The following is a 21,321-nucleotide window of genomic DNA, read 5'->3' on the forward strand; positions in this document are numbered from 1 at the left end:
GAATTCCATCAAGTTGGCCTTAAAAATGTCAGGCCTCTGCTTGTTAAAGGCTTGAAAGGGATCAGTTAGAGGTTTTATAGAGAGAGATCCCCGTCTAGTCTGATGGTTCTTTAGAATAGTGAATCATTAAAATAATTTCTTTATGTACGTTTATTTTCATCCTGTAGATGGAGCTCGGGTACTACACATTTATAAATACAGTAGTTTCATTATTTTTCATGCTTTTTATTTACATGGCATACAGCATGCAGCCACAGTACAAAAATAAGCAAAGTAATACAGAGATGCATTGGTTACCTATAGGAACAGAAAGGATGTGGCCATGGGTAAAAATAGTTCTAAAGTCCCAAAATTGCAGGAATATCCACTCGTGTATGAAATTTCTAGAAGGAAATCTGAAGATCTTTATATGACTCAAGATATATTAAATAGAATTTTTTCCTTATTCCACTTCTGGTCATTAAAGTTCTCATGATGTTTTTTAAATGGGTAGAAGTGTTTAACTTTAGTATCCTGAGCCAAATGCTTCACTTCACAGTCTAAAATTTTGTAATTGCTGCATACTAAATTGCTATAATTGCTAAATAGACGTTGCATGTTTGTTTCACCTGAGAGATGGCTACATTTCTGTAGCGGCTGAAATGATTTCTCTGTATCACTTCCAAATTTCTTGATAAAATTGCGTAGCATTTTGGGGTTCTGTAGGCTGAAAAGTACTGCCACAGTGCATGTCCTCAATTTTGCTGTCAATTAAGAGCTTAACATCCTTAGTAAGGCAATATTATGCTGCACAGCATCTATGAAATAGCTGTCCAGAGTGGGTGGGCAGTAAAGGAATGGGAAGAAATGTTTGAGATTACTGAATGATGCCATCTGAAAATCAAATGGAAGGTCTCATGTCTTTGGAATTAACCACACAGATCTGAAAACTAGTGGTGGGAGGGATGTTTCCTAGTTCTGTTCTGTTAGTCATCTCCTGTAATCATTTTAGCTGCATGTTAAAAAAATTAAATGTCTATTTTTCTTTTGCTTGGATTATAACAAGGCCAGTACCTTTGTCTAAAAGATGGTATTTTAATAGTACCATTTGCAGCCATCTCGTTGTTTCTTGTACTCTCCCATCTCTCTGTCTGTACCCATCCATTCTCTTGTCTTATACTTAGATTGTAAACTCTTTGGGGCAGGAACCTCCTTTTTGTTGTGTTTGTACAGCTCTTAGCACAATGGGGATCCTGGTCCATGACTTAGGCTCCTGGGTGGTAGGATAATATTATTAGCACATAAGCCCTGCTCTATGCTAGGCCTATTTCAGAATCTACAAGATAAACTAGCTAAAAGCTCTGGTAGAATAAAGTAATGTTTTTTAAAAGGTGTATACATTTAAGACACCATAATACTTTCTAAGAATTTGGATAAATATTAAAAACACACTGGGCATGCCAGAAAGATCTCTTAAAGGATCATCCTACAAGGAGGCTTCAATACCGCAATATAAGATAGCCAAAATGAATTTCATGGAGGATCTTTTTGAATTGAATTATTTTAAATCCTTTAATTCAAGACCCCATTTACTCTTCCTAAGGTTTCATCAATATCTATAAATACAACATTAGGTCATTTTTATTCATAAACACACTCGCTTAGGGATGATTCCCTGTTAGAGTTATATTTTAAGACCTTATCACTTAGTTTTTAATACATTTAATGTGTGCCATGTTAATTTTATATTCTATTCTTTAATCAAAATGTTGTGGGGTACCAAGTCAAATGCCTTAAAGAAATGTAAGTATATTACATATGAGTGTCTCCTAAATAATACTGAATAGGGAAGTGACTGAGAAATTATTCTGAGCCAGAGGCTCTAATTACTAATTCAAAATGTAAACGCAGTGATGCATCACTGATTCTTGTTTTTGGAAGTAACTTCAATTATACAAACTACGTTCTAATTAACATACTTGTTCAGACGTGTAAATGTGCATTTTTGTTAAACATGTTGGAGAAAAAAGTTAGTTGTAATTCAGAAAGCATTAACTTCGTACGTTGAAATTGTGACATCTTTAAAAAATGCTGGTAAAATATACAGCTAATAGTGGTGACCCCTTTCACACAGCAAGCCTCTGAGTGTGACCCCCTTATAAATTAAAAACACTTTTTAATATATTTAACACCATTATAAATGCTGGAAGCAAAGCGGGATTTGGGGTGGAGGCTGACAGCTCACGACCCCCCATGTAATAACCTCGCAACCTGAGAACCCCTATCATAAACCGAATGTTCTGTGCAGTTTTGTACATCACACTGCAGTAGAAATGGGAAAAGTTCCCAACAGTATGTGAATGAATTTCACAAGTTCTGTTATACAAACATAGGGAATACAGTGAAATTAATTATTCCTAGATGTAGTTAGAATCTCTCTAGCCTCTAATGTAGTCCTTGCAAACAGGTTTAAATAAAGACACATTTATTTAATCCTTTCCCCCCTAAAAATGCAAAAAACTAGTTATGGGTATACCCTCAAAGATTCGGAGGTTCTTGGTCCTACATATTTAACATTTTTATCAATGACGTAGATGAAAACATAAATTGAGGGAGTGGTAAATAATGAAGAGGACTGGTCAAGATACAGAGCAACTTGGATCCCTTGGTAAATGGGGGTTCAAGAGAACAAAAAGGGTTTTAATAAGGCTAAATGTAAACATATACATGTAGGAACAAAATGTAGGCCATACTTGCAGGCAGGAGGACTCTACTCAGCGAAGCAATGAAAAAGATTTGGGGGTTGAAGTGAATAATAAGCTGAACATGAGTTCCCCTTGTGATGCTGTGGCCAAAAGAGCTAATGCATTCTTACATATTCAGTCTGGATTCAGGAGGGGATGATGCTACCAAAACAAGGTTCTCTCTCTGACTCAAGACAGAAAATGCATTTGGATCAGGAAGGAAAAGTGGTGGAGTCCATATTGATCTGATGGCAGCCAGTGATGCTGTGTGGCACATCAGGCAGACTGCTAAACTGCTGCAACTTATTCCCTGTAGGCCAATGGTGTGGTTCGTTCAAGAAATGATTACCAGTCAAAGCTTCATCCTGCAAGTTGGGGAGAAAATTCATTACCTTAACTGGCTCCATAATGGCCTTCCATAAAGGTCAGTTTTGACTCCCCTTTTGTTCAATGTGTATACACATGCAACCTTCCTGAAGTGCAGGCTGAGAAAAATGTGTATGCTGATGATCTTTTTATTGCTGGCGCTGGTAACGACTTCCATCGGATTGAAGGAAATCTCAGTGAAGGCGAAGATGCTCTGACCACTTATTCCTAGTAATGAAATTCTCAGTGAAACCAAGACAGTGGCAGCTGCATCTTTGCATCTGAACGATCATCTTACTAATCTTTGTCCAAGGACAGCTACTGCCATGCCATCCAATTGTCACACACCTGGGAGTAAACTCAACCATAGCCTGACTTACTGGCCTCACCTGGAATAACTGAAAATGACTCTCTTCCTGTAGTGTTTTGATACAAAATACAAAAACTCTTGGGAACCTCCTGAAGAGCAGACCCTTTGGGTCCTTCATACATCTCTGTTGGCCCTGATGTTTGCTTCAGCTGAATACTGCTCTGCAGTTTGGGGGCACACCCACCACACTCAGCTTGTCAACATGGAGCTGAATTCTGCCACTCACATTATTAGTGGCTGCTTGAATTATACACCAGCCTCCAGTCTGTATTGCTATTACTGTTAAATCTGCCTGGAGAGCTGAGACAGGTGAAACAAACCTATTACAGCTTGGGTTGACTTATGCCATATTATCTTTGTTCAACTTGATAAAATCTTGAGATTTTAAACAGAGAAATGATTGAATTATATATTTATCTCAGTAAGGATCACCCTACATAAGTTTGTTTGCTCTTGCTGAGTTTGCAGATATTTTAGCTAACTCCTATCTGTTGGGTGATTTGTCATATCTTATTAGTATTCATTTTATATCCTATTTTACTGTTATGTGAAATCAGTAGTTATACTTTCAAAACCATTATTAATAGAGTGAAAAATATCTCTCTTTATTGAATGATGCTTTGTGGGAAGGAAGTTTGATATTAACTGAGCAACTGAGGACATTTTCCAGTCTGAAGAACAGTAAATCAAGCAAACCATGTGTAGCTTCTATTCTGTTTAGATTCTTATACAGTTTCAGCTTCAAGCCACATTCTGGACATTTTTAGTCCTAGAACAAATAAAAACTATTAAATATGTTAGCTTCATTGTTAATTAAATATATAAACATTTGACTTAAAATTAAACACATAGATTTAAATTGATATTTTTGTGAACGCACTGAAGTTAATTAGCTACAGCTGTGTATAATGCAGGGCGATCCATGCAATTTTGTCATTGCCCTTTGTCCTGACCTCCAACTTTTGTCAAGTCCTTTCATGGGCAGAGACAACAAGAATGCCAGGTTTTGTGAAATTTACATCATCTGTATGATACTATTAAAACTACCAAATTCATGTCACACATAACCAGTAACAGATGGGAATATGAGACTCCAGGAACATTGTATTACTACAAAAGATTAATGCATGAACTCAGTGTGACACTTGCCCAGCACTGCCTGTCACACTCTATCTTGTATTTTAGAATACTCAATTCTTTTCTGTTCAACTCTTCACTACTGTGGTGCCTGGAATTTTTCATTGCAACATTTTCTTATTTCTGCATAGCTATATTAATATGTGACAAAGTGGTACTTGCGTTTCAGTGCTGTCAGTGAATGTTTTGATTAAAACCAATTTAAAATGTTTGTGTTTGACACAAAATAAGAAGTGATATTCATCCCCTGTGTGTGCTACAAGAAATGCAAATTTGATTTGTGGTGTGAATAACCGTTAAAGATGCATCTTATTGTGCTCCATTTATATGAATGAGTATTTTCTTAAATCCGAGATCCATGCATGCTCATACAGCAAAGTGCACAATATTGTTCCTTTTTTCCCCCCTTGGGAAGAATGATTAAGTGCCAATGACAACTTTTATGTGCTACCCTTTTAAACCAAACAAGTGTACAAAGGTATTTTTAAAAGATTAGAAGTATGAGATTTTCTAATTATATACATGCTTATAACTGTTTAGTCACTTACTGTAATAGAGAAAGTGAGTTGAAAGATGAAAGTAGAACAATTTTTGTCTTTCTAACTTCTCCGTTCCTAAAGGATGTATTTACTCATAGTCCATTGAAATCAATGGGAGTCTGTCTTTTGACTTGAATGGACATAGTACACAGCTGTAAACCAGCAGATAGTGGCGTTTCCCTAGCAAATAAGAAAAAAGATTAGAATTCTAGAAAATAATTTTTCAGTTGCTGGAAGTAATGGCTATAATAAACCAAAATTTATACAGTTATGACATCATAAACGTGTGTTTTTGGTCTCTGAGTTTACTCTGCATTGAAAATAGGACAGTAACTGTAGTGCATTATCATGCATTTTGTAGAGAAGAACATATATTTTTATTACAAAAAAATCATGCTCAAATTCTCCACAAAATTTCTGCCCTATTTCATTTGCTGCCCCTATTTGTAAGGCTACCTGTTTATGGGAAAAGATGCATGATAACAAATTGACACAACGGCCTAGCAACGCTCTTCAGGATAACAGAATGTAAAGAGTTAAAAACAAGGACAGGGTGAAGAGTTTAGGTTTCACTTTTAAAAATAAGTTTTGTAACAGCACTAAAATACTGTTGGGGAAATACCATCACTTCTGGAGTTGAATGCAATTACTGTTTCGCATTGTACATCAACAGTTATGGATGATAAGTGAAGAACAGCATATCCAATTGAAATTTAAAGGAGAATCTAAGCAGCAGTCTTTTGCACAAAAGCTTAATATATTACAAAGATTCGTCCCACCTTTCTGCCCCAATGAAGATTACCATTATATTTCTGATAGGTCTCAGCCTCCCATGGTTTTTAAAACTAGATAAGACTAAGTATTCTTAGACCTCCTCTTTCTAGTATTTAGCCACTTACCTTTCAATTGTTAGTGTATTAGGATTCCTGTCATTTCTTTAACCGAGGCTACTATGTAGATCCACCTCCCTCTTGGTTTGTAAAAGCCATTGGTGAGACAGTGGGCCCTTTGGAGATTGTCAGTATCTCATCATTTTATGGTAGAGTGCCAGGTGTTCTGAAGGAGTTAATGAAGCTTCCACTCATGAAAATGACCAATGCCATTTGTTTTATCTTCTAACTTTGGACAAAGACTGTGTCCATGATGATCCTATTAGATCTGTCTGCTGCCTTAGATATAGGTGATTGAGGTATGTTGACCCATCTGAAGCCCTTAGCAGAAGTAGCTGAAACTACTCCTTTTCATACAGAGGACCCACAAGATTATTATGGTTTGTCCACCCCCGGGTTCTCATTCAGGGTACAATAGATTCTACCCTGTTTGTGATATTAAATATGTGTCTTTGGCCCTGAGGAGAGTTAATAAGGAGATATGAGCTGTGATAGCTGTAGTATGCAGATGGTATCCAGCTGTATGTTTCCTTTATGTTTGATTTTTGCCTGCAGTGGGAATGGATGACTCAACATCTATAGCAACTTGGATGCAAAGTAACTGATTGAGGCTCAGTCCAGATAAGAGAGATATTTGCAAGTTCAGGGAAGCATCTGAAAAAAATGGCTAGATTATCATCAGAATCACTAACTGATCATGTGATGCCATTTACTGTAAACCGGTTTTGCAGTCTAGGGGTTTTATGAGACACTGGGCTGCCATGGGATGTCCAGGTAGCACCCATGCAAAAGTGCATTTTTCCATCTGTACTTGAAGGTAAAGAGTGCTACCTCTTGTTTCAAATGCCAACCTTGCTACACCAAAATTTGTCACCTAATTTTGTCACAAAATGCTCTATGAGGGACTATACTTTGAGAGCATTTAGAGATTGAAGCAAAACCAAAATGTGGTAGCCTGCTTATTTTATGGATAGGTGTGTATTTGTACCATTATTATAGAGCATAATACATAGCTTTACATTGAGAGCACAAAACAGCAGTTCTCTGAGTTACACTTGCCTCTTGTGGGCTTACCAGGTGGAATTCATGCTTGTTGGAACAAATTTTTAATGCCCTAAATATTTTAAGTCTGCGTTACCGAAGAGAACACATCTGCTGGTTGTGCTACATTATCACAGTTGTGGTCAGCAGATGTGCCTGAATTGGAGCTACTTGATGTAAAAGAGTGGAGCTGCTGGTATGACATTCTCCATGAGGGTCACTAGAGTCTGCAGTGTGCTTATGCACTACAGGCTGGATTTCTTAATCTTCTGGACATGTTGGAAATTCATTATTTTTTCTATGGCATTTGGGAAGAGGATGGAATGAGAATTGAATGGGATTATTCATTGGCTACGTATGATTAAGTTTTGGGACTGGGTCAGATGGTGGTAGTATAGGCAAAGGCTGTGGATTTAAGTAAGATAATGTGATTTTTGTGAATTCTTAAGTTTTGTAGGAAGACTTGGCCCTTGGTATGGGAATTCTTATTTGTGTTCTATTAAACTAAATTAGTATATACTGTACACATATGCAGTTACGTGTCTGTACATTGTAGTAGGAGGAAAGCCTGAGACATAAGCCCTTGTATCAGAGGCTGCTATGATGCCTGGGCTAAAGTAGTAGTCAAAGCTTTACTGATATAAAGCAAAGACAAGCTGTGAGCAAGATGCAGGACCTGCTCACAGAATCTGACAAGAACGGGGCTGATATTGCAGAAATACACATTCCTAAGAAGTGCTAGGTACAGAGTACTCGCGCAAACACATCCCAATATCAAGTGGTACCAGATATCAAGAATGATACAAAAACATTCCCCAAGAAGAATAGGAACACACTGACATCCTCACCCCCCCATCCCTGCTAAAAGATAACAGTATGTAACAGGATGACAATAGAGATGTTTTAATTGAACCAACATGTACAAGGTGCCAGGTAATAACTAGCCACATCAGGGGGCAGTAACTAACAATGTTAGAGGGGCAGTACGTAACCTGTTTGTATCGGGGTACAAAAATATATCTAGAGGGAGAGTCTTTGTCTAACCTAATGGAAATTCCTGCCATTCACTGAGCTGGTCCATTGTTACGGGCATACATGTGGTAGTGGTCCGATAGAATCTGCGGGATACTAGTACCATGCTTTGTCAACGATAAACCTGGCCTGATGCCTTCGTACCTTGATGGATCTTGTGGTCATTGGGCGGTTCGCTCAAGATCTGCTGTGCTGGCTGTCTGTGCAGAGCTGGGGAGAACACAGAGAGAACACGAACACACATGAACACACGCACACACCCCCGAACATCTAACTACAAGCATGTGCTCATAGGAATTACTGATATCATTAACATTTCTCTGCTTTTATTTTTTTTAAAAAAACCTCAAATCCTACAAAATGTGTGCATAGCTAGTCTATGTAACCACATAATCCTATAATTGTTACCCTCATTCTCCACACTCCTCATTGGTTTTTTACATCCACTTTTTGTTTAATTTAGATTTAAGATCTTCAGGCAGGAATAGTTGCTTAAGTGTTTTTACAGTGCCTAGTCTGATCCTAACTGGAGAATCTCATCTTGGTGCCACGGTAATATAAAAATGTAAAACAACAAATAGGTTCACTGTGGAGATAAAAGAAGGCAAAAGTGATTTCAGCCACTATGGCATCATGGAATTAAAGCCCGTTTCATAATACATATGCACAAAGGGACCAAATAAAGGTTGCACAGGTAACCTTATTTTTGCCAATTCTTAATTTGTGAGTGTTTGACTTTGCACCCTTGCTAATGTTCTTTTAATGTAGTTTTTTGTGTGTAATTTCCTAGGTTTTTGTAAAGCGTGTTGACACTTGCATAGTTCATCAGCAGGGTCAGAACTTTAGAACCACTGCAAAGACCTCTGCCGCTACAGCTAATGGAGTACCTGATAACAATGGTAGGTTGTCATCCTCTGTGTGGACCAGTACTAGACACACACTTTGGCAATGAGTTTCACAGATATTTGCTGACATCAGGGGAATGGTTAGACTCAGGAATCTTGGGTTCCATTCCAGACTCTGGAGAGAGATGTGCTCTAGTGAGCTCAGACTTTTCTGCTTGTTTCTCTTAAGCTTGACCCCTTCTGTCATATCCCCTTCCACCTGTTCCTGTTCCAGTGCTGTGTCTTCTCTCCCTCCCCTCCCCCCAGCTTTTTGTCCCAGTCCTAGTCTTCCTCTCTGGGATTGATGTCCGATACCCAACTCCCTCCCCATACCTGTCCCAGTCTCCATATCCAGCCAGGTTCCCCTTCCAATTTGCATCTGAAGAAGTGAGGTTCTTACCCACGAAAGCTTATGCTCCCAATACTTCTGTTAGTCTCAAAGGTGCCACAGGACCCTCTGTTGCTCCTTCCAATTTGTCTCTCTTCTCCTCCTCCATTCCTCTGTTTCCCATTCTTCATCTCCTGCTCCCAGCTCTTGATCCAATGATCAGTCTCTTGCCGCTGGCTTCTTATCCTAGTCTCCCACCTCCCTGGCTTTTTGTCCCAGTCTCTTTGCCTAGCTTGTCCCAGTTCTCCACTACAACCCAGCTCCTTCTCAGATCTGTCTCCCCTCCCCTCATCCTCTCCCACTGGTTCCTAATCCAAGCCTGTCCCAGTCTCCTTGTCTAGCCAGTCCTATTCTCTCCCTAGCTTCTTGTCCGATCTCAGTGTTTTCTCCCGCCACCAGTCACTTTGCTCCCTGCCCATCACCCTCTCATTTCCCTCACTGCTCCCAGTTTCTCTCCCCACTCCAGTTCTTCCAGACTCCTTGTCCCCAATATAGCCCTTTCCCTCCCTCTGGTCTGGCTTTTGTCCCATCTTCATTCAAATTGCTTCATGCTGCTTGGGTGCCTGCAGCCTGGCGTGGCCATTACAGTAAAAGTGTGATTTCGCCCCTCTACCCTTGAGTTGGAGCATGCTTAATCATTCTGTGAGGATGGTATATGCACAGCCCTATCCACACATAAGAGTTGTAATGGGTTGGATAATGTTCAGCCTGGTCAGCACTAAGAACTGTGAGAGTCTTGAGCGTGATGAGTGAGGAAGAAATCTTTAAAGGTTTTAGCTAAACTCTAGCAAGCTAGACCATATGCCAACTGCTATTTTTCTAAATCTTATAATTTGGCCAAATTTGAGTGGATTTTCATGGGGACAGCAAAAGGCACATCACTGACACACAGGCCAACCCTTGCCAGATTTTAAATTCCTATCCAAAGTGTAAAAGTGCTAAGGCTGTTCAAAGAAAAGCTTGCCAGAATTTTTTAACCTGGGGAAAACTGCCTATTTTTTTCCTTCCTCTCACATTTCTGGAAATGATTGAATTGTTTTGGCTGAAATTTTCCAAAAACTTTAGCCTGAAGCAGACATCCATCATGGGAAATTTCAGCCCAAATGGTTAAAGTTTGGCAACATTTTATAAGCAACTGAAAACAGGGGCTTATAATGGGAAATGTTGGGCAACCTTACTAATTAGGTGGTGCTACCAGTCCCGTCTACAATAAGAAAATTATGTGCACTACTGATCTAATTCTCAGACCAACCTTAACAGTTCTCTCCTTTTGCTACCAGAAATCTTCAGATATAAATTATTTCAATCACAGTTTTGCACCCACAATTACTTATGGATCCATTACAACTTACTGTCACTTGAAGATGTATTGTATTTTCATATTGGTGTGCATGTTATACTGTAAATGATTCATCATGTGGCATATGTGAGTTCAACATAATTTTGAACATAACATAACCAATATTTTTCATTTATAAATCATGTATCAACCCCAAGTATATAAAACCAGTTAAATTATGAGCCCAGGCTTGCAAACACTTACATAAATAGTTTCACTCAGTTAGTGGAACTGCTTATGTGAACAAAAGTTTTTAGAAATGGGCACCACCTTACAGTACTGTTGAAATCTGCCACTTCTGGCTTGGAATTTGACATTAATCAATATGATGTACAACAAAGGAGAGGAGGGAACATTTTGGCCAGTGATACAAAGGGCAACAACCTTATTCTCATAAAATAATCTTAGGAGGTTTTTAACTTTCATCATAAACAGGACTGCTTTTCAAATTCTTATCCAAAAGACCCCTTCAGAGTAAACTCAAGGTAGTGAAACTGAGCTCTATTTAGAAGAACGAAGGACTGTCAAACCTGATTAAATTAGAACTCAATCGGCATTCTGAACATTATGCTATTTTTTTATTTTAACAAATGTTTAGCCATCTAATCAGAGTTCTGCTACCTTATGTCTTTTCAGTCTTCCCCTTTTATGTATCATCTAAATGAAATCCTAATCCTAATATTGACACTAAAGGCATTTTTTGTTGATAAACTTTATTTGATTTAATTTAGAAAAAGAACACCTGTTTTTCAGTGTGTAGTATATTCAAGATCACTAATTGCAGGCTAAGTAAAGTTCATTCCAGGAAGCTGTGATGTTTGATTTAGCTACATGTTTCAAAATTCCTCCACTTCTCCTTTAATAAGTAACTGAACCAAGAGTTTTTAATCAGTTAAAAGTGATTCTCTTTCAAACCATTTTGGAACCAGGGAAGGGAGGAAGATTCTTCTGTTTCCTGGGGTCAAAATCGCTTCTTAAGCAAAATATAAGTTTGAGTTGTTGAGCCTATTCCTTTTTTTTATTTTAATTTGCATCTTTAATATTTTGTATGAGAAATCTAATACTTCAGAAGTGTGTAACTAAAATGTAGGAAAAAAGATTGCTCTGAACAGATATTAGATATACTTGATTTTTTTTTTTTTTAATAAGAACATCTACTTAGTTTAAGGGTTGCATGATTCATTCATTTCGTCAAGATACTGTAGACTTACTGTATTCTTTACCTTATTAAAATTCATTTTAAAAATCCCAGACATATTCTCTTTGTAGAGTTAATGATTGGCAGTGACTTAAAAGCAGACGATAGTATATTAAACACAAGCATAGATTGTTTAGGCACAAAAACTGTATCCCGGCACTGAGATTTTTCTTGGCTCAGCATCAAAGCACGTTAATAGGTATAGTGTTAGCCTGGGACAAAGACTGGACTGTTACTGTGGTATATTCATCCTGCTGTTACTTGGCAAGAGTCAGTGTATTTTTAGGTGAAGTTTGTGTATGCACTTGTCTAGTCACCTGGAAAAAGGATGCTTAGATGACCCGTGAAAATGCAGTTAGTGTGATGGAAGGTGAGAATGTGTAATCCTTATTATATAGTGGATTGTTAGCACTGTATTGAGGGCAAGATATCATTTCAAAGTACAACAGTGCTCTCAGTTGTTTAGCTGCACATGTGATTTTTCTAATGTAGTGGGAAGGATTTAGCAGTGGTATAGTAATGCACTTCGTAATTGCAAAATGTTTATGCTCCATTTCCTTCATTTGTTTCAATTGAGTTGAGTAGCATGGGAAGAAAGACATTTTGAAGCTGTATATTTCTACCATAGAGTTCATTTTCTGTAAGTATGAACAGTACATCTTAAAGTAGAGTTATGGTCAGAGATGACTATCTTATGTAAAAAAAAAAAGTATACTTCCTTTACTCAACAGATTTGCTGCCTGTGTCTAGACAGTCATGTCACAGCTTAATCTACTATATTTTTATTATTTTACACTCCTTACCGCACTGAAGAGCTAACATAGCTATATAAGAGTTATTGGGATTCCTTTCTATCTCACATTATGTCACAGCACAAGTTTAAACTAAGAGTTGATTACTAAATTTCAGTTGTAGAATATTTATTACTAGTAACAATGCATGGTTAAAAAGGGCACAGCTTACTTTGTGGTTGAAAGGTTAAGTTTGCAGTGCTGGCAGTTAGAAAAAAAATCTTTTACTTTAACTGAGTGGATTTGTTTTGGAAGTCATTCCAGTAATAAACATGGATTTCCCCTCTGCCATTTTTTTCAGTTATTTTTCAGAGTATACTGTTACTGTATTTAAAATCTTTTTATGGTACAGTGACATACCATGTATGTGGTAGTGTTATCCAAATGATAAATTGCCGAGCCACATGATAAATTTTATTTATCATTTGTGTTTGACGCTGTTCACTGAATCCTCTTCCCTGGGACTATTTCTAATATTCCTAACTTTTTATTCTAATCTTAAGGTCATTCTAAATCATCTATTGCCTTAGTATATAGTGCTGAAAAAATAATCAAAAATATTTTCCTCTTTCCAGTTCTTCTGGGTAGCATGTTGTGCAGTATGTTTGTCCGTACAAAGGTTTTTGCGCAGTCCTTCTAATCTAGAATCCGGTCTCTGACAGTGGTCTTCTCCAGATGTTTCAGAAGAAGGTGTAAGAACTGTCAAAGAAGGCAGATATGGGATTATCTGGCCCCCACATAGACCTCACCCTGATTGCTAGTAGATGTTGACTTAGGCCTGGAGCATGAGTCTTATATCCCTTTTACAAAACGTAGTTATAATGAATTATGATAATTCTGGATATTCTTGATATCCATATCCACATTCAGTCCCTTTTTAAAACCTTGTTAAATTCTTGGCCTCAGTGGTTTCCTTTAGGGGTGAATTCCACAATTTAATTACACATTGTAATAAATAAATAAATAAAAAATCCTTATCTGTTTTTAATTTCCAACCTTTCTATTTAATTGAATTTCCCTTGTGTTGAGGCGTGAACAGAAGCTTCTAATTTACCTTCTTTTTACCATTCATTATTTTATACACACTCCTGTTATAAGCTAAACCATCATATTCTTTTCAGTCTATCTTCATATGAGTTTTTTCCAGCCACTTGTTCATTCTTGTTGTCCCCTGAACCACCTCTACTTCTGCAATATTCTTTTTGAGATGGGGTGACCAGAACTAACCTCGTTATCTCCATACTGATTTATACCTGCCTCTGGACATTTCCATTACTTGCGTCTGATGAAGTGGGCATTCACCCACGAAAGCTTATGCTCCAATACTTCCATTGGTCTTAAAGGTGCCACAGGACCCTCTGTTGCTTTTTACAGATTCAGACTAACATGGCTACCCCTCTGATACTGAACAAGAGTATTCCAGGTGCAGCTGCACCATAGATTTATATAAAGGCTCTATTATCTTCTCCATGTTATTCCCCGTCTTGTTCCTTATGCAATTTAAAATCTTTGCTTTTTAGACTGCAGCTGCACATTGATCAAAGATCTTTGTTGAGTTGTCTACAATGACATCCACGCTTTTTTCAGTTTGAGGGGATGAGTGTGGTTAACAGGTGTCGTTTTTGGGGAAAGCCTTAATCAGAACAAATAGTTGCCATTTTTAAAAAGACACAGTTCTCCCCTCCACTCCTTTCTGTTTAATTATGAAATCTCTAATCCCGGGGGGAAAAAATTATAGATGCAGGACAAACAATATTCAGTCCTGAATTAGTATTGGATTAAGATGCTCAGCTATCACCATGATGTGTATGGTATAAATGCCCACATAGATTAACTGGAAAGTCAGTTATCTTGTGATCCATCAAGGACTAGAAATTGAAGTTTTATACACCTGGAAAATACCCAATTTACTAAAGGGATACAAGATGCTTGTTTCTAGGTTTCAGAATTTCAGACTTTTAAAGTTACGACATTTTAATGTATTGTAAGCTATATTAGGTCATTTTAGAGGTTTATTAAATTATTTTTTTCTGTTCCTGAGAGGTCTGTACAGTTAGACTCAGATTCCAATGGAACTAGAGACTATGAGCCACCAATGTGATGTGGCTGTGAAAAAGGCAAATATAATTCTAAGATATATCAACAAGGTATTTCCAGTGGAGTAAGGGAGGTCTTAATACCATTGTACAAGACACTGGCAAGACCTCATCTAGAGGACTGTGCACAATTCTGGTCCCCTGTGTTCAAGAAAGATTAATTCCTACTGGAACAGATGCAGAGAAGAGCTACTAGGATGATCAGGGGATGGAGAGCCTATCTTATGAAAAGAGACTAAAAGAGCATGGCTTAGCAAAATAAAGGCTCAGAGGGAGTATGACTGCTCTCTATAAATACATCAGGAGAGTGAGTACCAGGGAGGCAGAAGAGCTATTTAAGCTAAAGGACAATGTTGGTTCAAGAACAAATGGGTATAAACTGGCCAGGAATAAATTTAGGCTGGAAACTAGAAGGTTTCTAACCATCAGATCAGTGAGGTTCAGCATTCAAATAGGAGTAATGAGGGCAAGAGACCTAACCAGTTTTAAAATGAAGCTTGGTAAGTTTATGAACAGGATTATATGATGAGGTGGGACTGGACTTGATGACCCAGGAGGTCCCTTCCATACCTATGTTCTTATGAGCTGGTTTTATAAGTGCAGGGGGTAAAAAAAAGTGGTCACAAAAAAACTCAAAATACGATTGTTGGTGTATATATGTTAAATATGTGGTGCACAACACATGGAGTGATATAAAATGGTTTTTGGCACTCATTTGTTACTCCATTGTTCATAAAGGATAAAATATTTATTACTCCCTATGTTTAGGTGCAAGTAGACGTTTCTCAACTTAAGTTGAAATTCCTTTTACAGTAACTCCTCACTTAACGTTGTAGTTATGTTCCTGAAAAATGCCACTTTAAGCGAAACAATGTTAAGCGAATCCAATTTCCCCATAAGAATTAAAATAAATGGGGAGGCGGGGTTAGGTTCCAGGGAAATGTTTTTTTCACCAGACAAAAAACTTTATATACATACACACACACACACACACACACACACACACACACACACACACACACACACACACACACACCGTTTTAAACAAACAGTTTAATACTGTTCACAGCTATGGTGATTGTGAAGCTTGGTTGAGGTGGTGAAGTTAGAGGGTGGGATATTTCCCAGGGAATGCCTTGCTGCTAAATGGCAACAGAGGGTCCTGTGGCACCTTTAAGACTAACAGAAGTCCTAAAGGTGCCACAGGACCCTCTGTTGCTTTTTACAGATTCAGACTAACACGGCTACCCCTCTGATACTTGCTGCTAAATGATGAACTAGCACTCAGCTGAGCCCTCAAGGGTTAACACCGTGTTGTTAATGTAGCCTCTCACACTCTACAAGGCAGCAGGAATGGAGGGGAGGGGAGACAGCATAGCAGACAGAGACAGCCACGCACCTTGTGTGTGTGTGAGAGAGAGAAATGCATACTGCCCCTTTAAGTAAGTTGACCCACTCTTAAGTGCATTGTGTTGGGATCAGGAAGTTGAGACAGTAGCTGCTGCCCCAAGTGCTTGCTTGCTCTCTTCCTGCGTGTCCCCACCCTGCTCTATATGGAGAAGGGATAAGCAGGGTGTAGGAGCAGGGGGGAGGGGGAGACACTGACATTAGCCCCTGCCCCCCTACCCCCAATGCACAGCAAGCAGGGGGCTCAGGGAGCAGCTCCAAGGCAGAGGGAAGGAGCAGCACATGGCAGTGGGGGGAGGGACAGCTGAACTGCCAGGCAATTGATAGCCTTCTGGGCAGCTGCTGCACAGGGAACTTAGGGGAGTGGGGAGTTGATAGGGGGGCTGCCGGTCCACCCTGATTACAAGCCACCACCAACTAGCTCCAATGGGCTGCTCTTCCTGCAAGAAGTTGACAAAGCAGGAGGCTGCCAAATGAGGTTAGAAGGGAGCATTGCACAACTTTAAATGAGCATGTTCCCTAATTGATCAGCAACGAAACAACGTTAATCAGGACGACTTTACGTGAGGAGTTACTGTACTTGTTTTCGCTCAAAACTTAATTTCCATTTTTGATTATGATGTTTGGTAGAACTCAGTTTTGACCATTTGAATTGTAGAAGTATGAAAATATTGTGCTTTTCACAAATCGGAGATTTTCCAAAGATCTGAGAACATCTTTGGAGCTTTAACTGTAACTTAAAAATTTCATAAACAGGTTATCCTTAACATTTGCTAAGAATTTGATCTTCAGTGACAGTTTCAAATACATCTAAGGCATATATTTGGTTCAGATGATACAGAGCTTTATTTCTTAATGTATGAATGCATCAGACTCGAGGTACATGTGATAGCTATTGATATTAACATGCCTGTACTTCCATATTTTGGAGACAACCTTCTGCAATGAAAGGCTGAACGGGAGGGATGGGCAGCTTCAGCAAAGCTCCTCATTGTGACTAGAGTGATTTAAAAATGCCAGTCCTCTCTTTTGCTGAATCTGTTGCAAAATCAACTAAACTTTTGCTGAAACATAAGCAAGTTTTTATTGTAAACCAGACCTGCCAGGCAGATTGCCCCAACGCCAGGAACCTCAGTGCTTCCAGGGATAAATAAATTTGAAAGTTTTCCATAATACTAGAAAGAATTTTGCTGGAAGATATTTATATTCTTAGTTTAATGAGATTTTTCTGTTTGTCAGATTAAAACTGTTGATCCTTTGTCTTGTGGCACATTAACTCTGCTTAACGATTTGTAAGATTTTAAGTGTATTATTATTGTTATTCCTTAAATTTGACAACCGTTCCTGTTTTTCATTGCTTAAAGGCAAACTTATTTTTGTGACTAAATAGTTGACGTTCGTTCTACAGTGACTGATCAGCTGCATACTACATTTTAAAAATGAGATTTTTTCATCCAGAGCTTCTTCCAAAGGTGTTAATTGAATGTTTACAGTTGCAGTAATTTTTTTGCCTATATTTTTCATTGGTATCCTTTGAAGATCATAATAAAAGAGATCGTTCTACCAGAAATATATCAGGGATGGCAGTCACCCTCAGGGTATTCCTTTCCTTTAAGATTTCCTAGAGGGTCATATGAGTTAATTGTAAATTTTTTATCTATTTTACTTCCTGGACACTATTTGTACATATTGTATACATTTTGAATTTTCTTCTGGCGGTGCCAGATACTTCTTCAGAAGTACTTATTCATCTCCTGTTTTCCTGGTGTTTCTGGCAAATGGAGGTCTCCAGTTTTTGTTGAGAAAGAAGTTACTACTTCTAACTTAAAAATGCAACTTCAGCTTTATAGCAAAAAAATTAAAATATTAGAAAAAATGAGCAATGGTATTCTGTAGCACAGTAAATACAGATAATACTAGTAACTGAAAGCCCGTACTGTTTCACACGTGTGGCATTTGGGCCAGATAATCCACTATTTGTGTAATCTCCCTCATACAACCAATGAAATTGTTGCATGCAAATTAGCTGTAATGTAAGTGTGGTGATTTATTGAGTTACCTCTGATATCACAATGGTCTAGGACTCTTGGCATGACATAGATGCATGCCTTGCTGTCACATTGGTATCATTTGTAAAGTCAAAATGGCTGAGAACTTGGATGGTAACAGACTGTAAATCTCAGTGATGATTGAGCCTGGTGATACTTTAGACAAAAAAAGCTTGCAGCCATTCTTGTATCTGTTTCCATCGCTAGATTTCAGAGTTTTACACAAACAGGAATATTATTATATAGATACCACACAAACCCATGCTCTCATAAGCAAACACACTGTAAAATTTCTAACCTCCATTGATAATGTATATGAGAACTAGAAACAAAGTACATGACTTTTATGTTTTAAACTCTCATAAAGGATTTTAGTCATGAAGTTACACCATATGGACCTTATTTACAGATTAGCATGCAGTGCCTAATTTCCTGAAAAAGGCTTTGCAAATCCAGAAAAGAGCAAATCTTTCAGAGCAACTTTATTCGAGTTTTGCTCACTTATTTTCCCCTTCAAACTTTAGGGGTAGGGGAGAGGACAGTGATTCAACACCATTTCCTCACATATGTGAACTTGCAGACTGTTTTGGCTTGGGGATTAATATTTTAAATTTATCCTTTTTTTTGGGATCCATTTAATTTGATGTAAAAAGCAACAAAGGGTCCTGTGGCACCTTTAAGACTAACAGAAGTATTGGAGCCTAAGCTTTTGTGGGTGAATGCCCACTTCATCAGACGCAAGTGGGCATTCACCCACAAAAGCTTATGCTTCAATACTTCTGTTAGTCTTAAAGGTGCCACAGGACCCTCTGTTGCTTTTTACAGATTCAGACTAACACGGCTACCCCTCTGATACTTAATTTGATGTGTAACTCTCATCATCATTTTCGTCAATGCTCATTTTGATTCATTGTGGCCTTGGAAATTTCAATGATCTTGGCAGTAAATGGGTTAATTCACACTGTTGGACAACTTTGCAAGTTGAATAACAGTAAAGCATACCATAGTCACAGTTGGATAATTTCACAGCAAAATCACTTTTTAATGAGAAGTTTATCAGCAGTGCAGAGCTTTTGAAGTTCTTCTTATGTTTGGCTGATAAGCAGCCATACTGAGCTCATTGATGGAAAAGCATCCTTTTCTAAGCAAGACTCATATTAAAGACTGAAAGTCACAGTTACGTCATTGCTTGGTTAATTGGCTGCACCTGTCACTTGTTAACTGCCATAATCCAATAGTCTCTGAACCACGTGTTGAAAGGTCAGGAGGATCAGGAAAGAGCTCAGTTTACTGAGGAAAATTGTTAGATGTAGTCCTAGTTTGGCAACCTGTTGTGCATGTTAAATTCAAATTGCCCCTTTTCAGATCATGACATGAGCGTCTCAAAAAAAAAAAAATTACAAATAACTTTGAATAAAATAAAAATATGCCGTTTTCCCCCTTTAATGTATTATTCAGCTAAATAGTGACTAATTGTATAATTATTTACAAAAGGTTGAATTTTAATTTGTAGATTTATTTTTCACATTTGTTACAAAATGTAATGATCTTTTATAATTAGTTATGTTAGTTAAAATAGCATTCATATTTTTAAATTATGTTTGGAACTAATTTTATATTTTTACAGAGATCTGGAATTCTATAATACATAATCAGTTAAAACTTATTTTGCTGAAACTTGGTCAGTCTTCATATACGTACATCGCTTCCATATCATTCAAGAAATCTGACATACTTGGTGGGGGTAGGCAAAGATAGTTTTGTGCCAACTTTTATACTCCTACCCACCCAATTGTGGGTCTAGATTGTTAATATAATTAGATACTACATAGAAACATTAGGAGCAAAACGTGGACATTATCTCTTACTATTTGTGTTGATCCTTCCTCTTCTTTTGCATAGCTAAACTTCATTTGTTTTGGTGATGATTTTAATCTCCATTGTTGTTCTGTTATCTCTCTAAAATAGGTAGATTTTTGTATCTTTTCTGAAAATATTTAACTTTTATGTAACTTCTTATCATGAATATTGGAAGTAGCCCAGACTGTATCTTGGTCTGACCAAATTCAGCTAAACTTGTGTATTCTGCATCTTTCATGCTGTTTATGTGGAACAAGTTATCTAATTGAAACAGTTCAGAAAGGTTAATTAATATAAAATGAAAATGAAATGTCATTGTGGAAATCATTTTTTTTTAGATGTTGCTATATCAGTTAGCAGGCACAATATGCAACTTGTAGAGAATAGTACAGGCCAGACTTTACAAAGTAGCGTTTTCTGGTATTTGTATAGTCGATGAATACATTTTGAAAAAATAAAAGTTCTTCAAAACCATTGCAAGAGTTGATACCCCCTGTTCATGAGCTATAAGAGATTCATTGCTAGGTTATATTTAAGAAGTTGTGTCAAGTTCTGTTGTCACATACAGTTTATGCGGAAGAGACTCTGAAAAGTTCGTTTTAACACGTGCAGAATTTAGGCACATTATTATATTTCAGTAGTATGCCTTAACTGTAGAAATATAAAACTGTACATTTATTAATGAAAATTACATATGGACGTCCCCTTTTTCTGGTACTCCACAATAATAATACTGCAGCAGTTACTTCTCTGCAAAAGCCTCATACAAAGGGACAGTTACAACTTCTTGTTTGATAAAGTGCTTCCTCTCATACCAGCTCCCTTGTCATAAGAATGGTCATACTGGATCAGACCAAAGGTCCATCTAGCCCAGTATCCTGTTTTCTGGCAGTGGCCAATGCCAGGTGCCCCAGAGGGAATGAACAGAACAGGTAATCATCAAGTGATCCATCCCGTCACCCATTCCCAGCTTCTGGCAAACAGAGGCTAGGGACTCTTAATATATAGTACATGCTCCCTTGGCTCTTGTTACAAACGTCATTTTGTCTTCTGTAAAGCAAAATTTGCAATTTTCCTTATCCTCTTCAGAGGGCTTTTTCTACTTGCATGGTCACATGTCATTGCATTTTGTATTACATTCATTGTGCTACTTATTTACTCTTGGAGGAATTCTGTGCCAAAAAAATTAAAAATTCTGCACACAATATTTTA

General features: G+C 37.7%; 1 protein-coding gene across 4 annotated transcripts in view; it reads left to right on the top strand.

Annotated features, from left to right (window-relative positions):
- Nucleotides 1-21,321, top strand: part of CWC27 (CWC27 spliceosome associated cyclophilin) — a 212,634-nt gene that overhangs the window by 45,122 nt on the left and 146,191 nt on the right. Inside the window, exon 11 of one of the 4 annotated variants that reach the window (XM_065599038.1) lies at nt 2,863-5,406. The exons of 2 other annotated variants lie outside the window; for them this stretch is intronic. In XM_065599038.1, the coding sequence (XP_065455110.1) occupies nt 2,863-2,911 (49 nt within the window). In that variant the 3' untranslated portion in view covers nt 2,912-5,406. Of the gene's footprint in view, nt 1-2,862; nt 5,407-21,321 lie in introns of those variants that run through there. One more of the 4 variants, XM_065599037.1, reaches the window with a different exon arrangement.

This window comes from Chrysemys picta, chromosome 6 (genome assembly GCF_011386835.1).
Source record: "Chrysemys picta bellii isolate R12L10 chromosome 6, ASM1138683v2, whole genome shotgun sequence".
Taxonomy (NCBI): domain Eukaryota; kingdom Metazoa; phylum Chordata; order Testudines; family Emydidae; genus Chrysemys; species Chrysemys picta.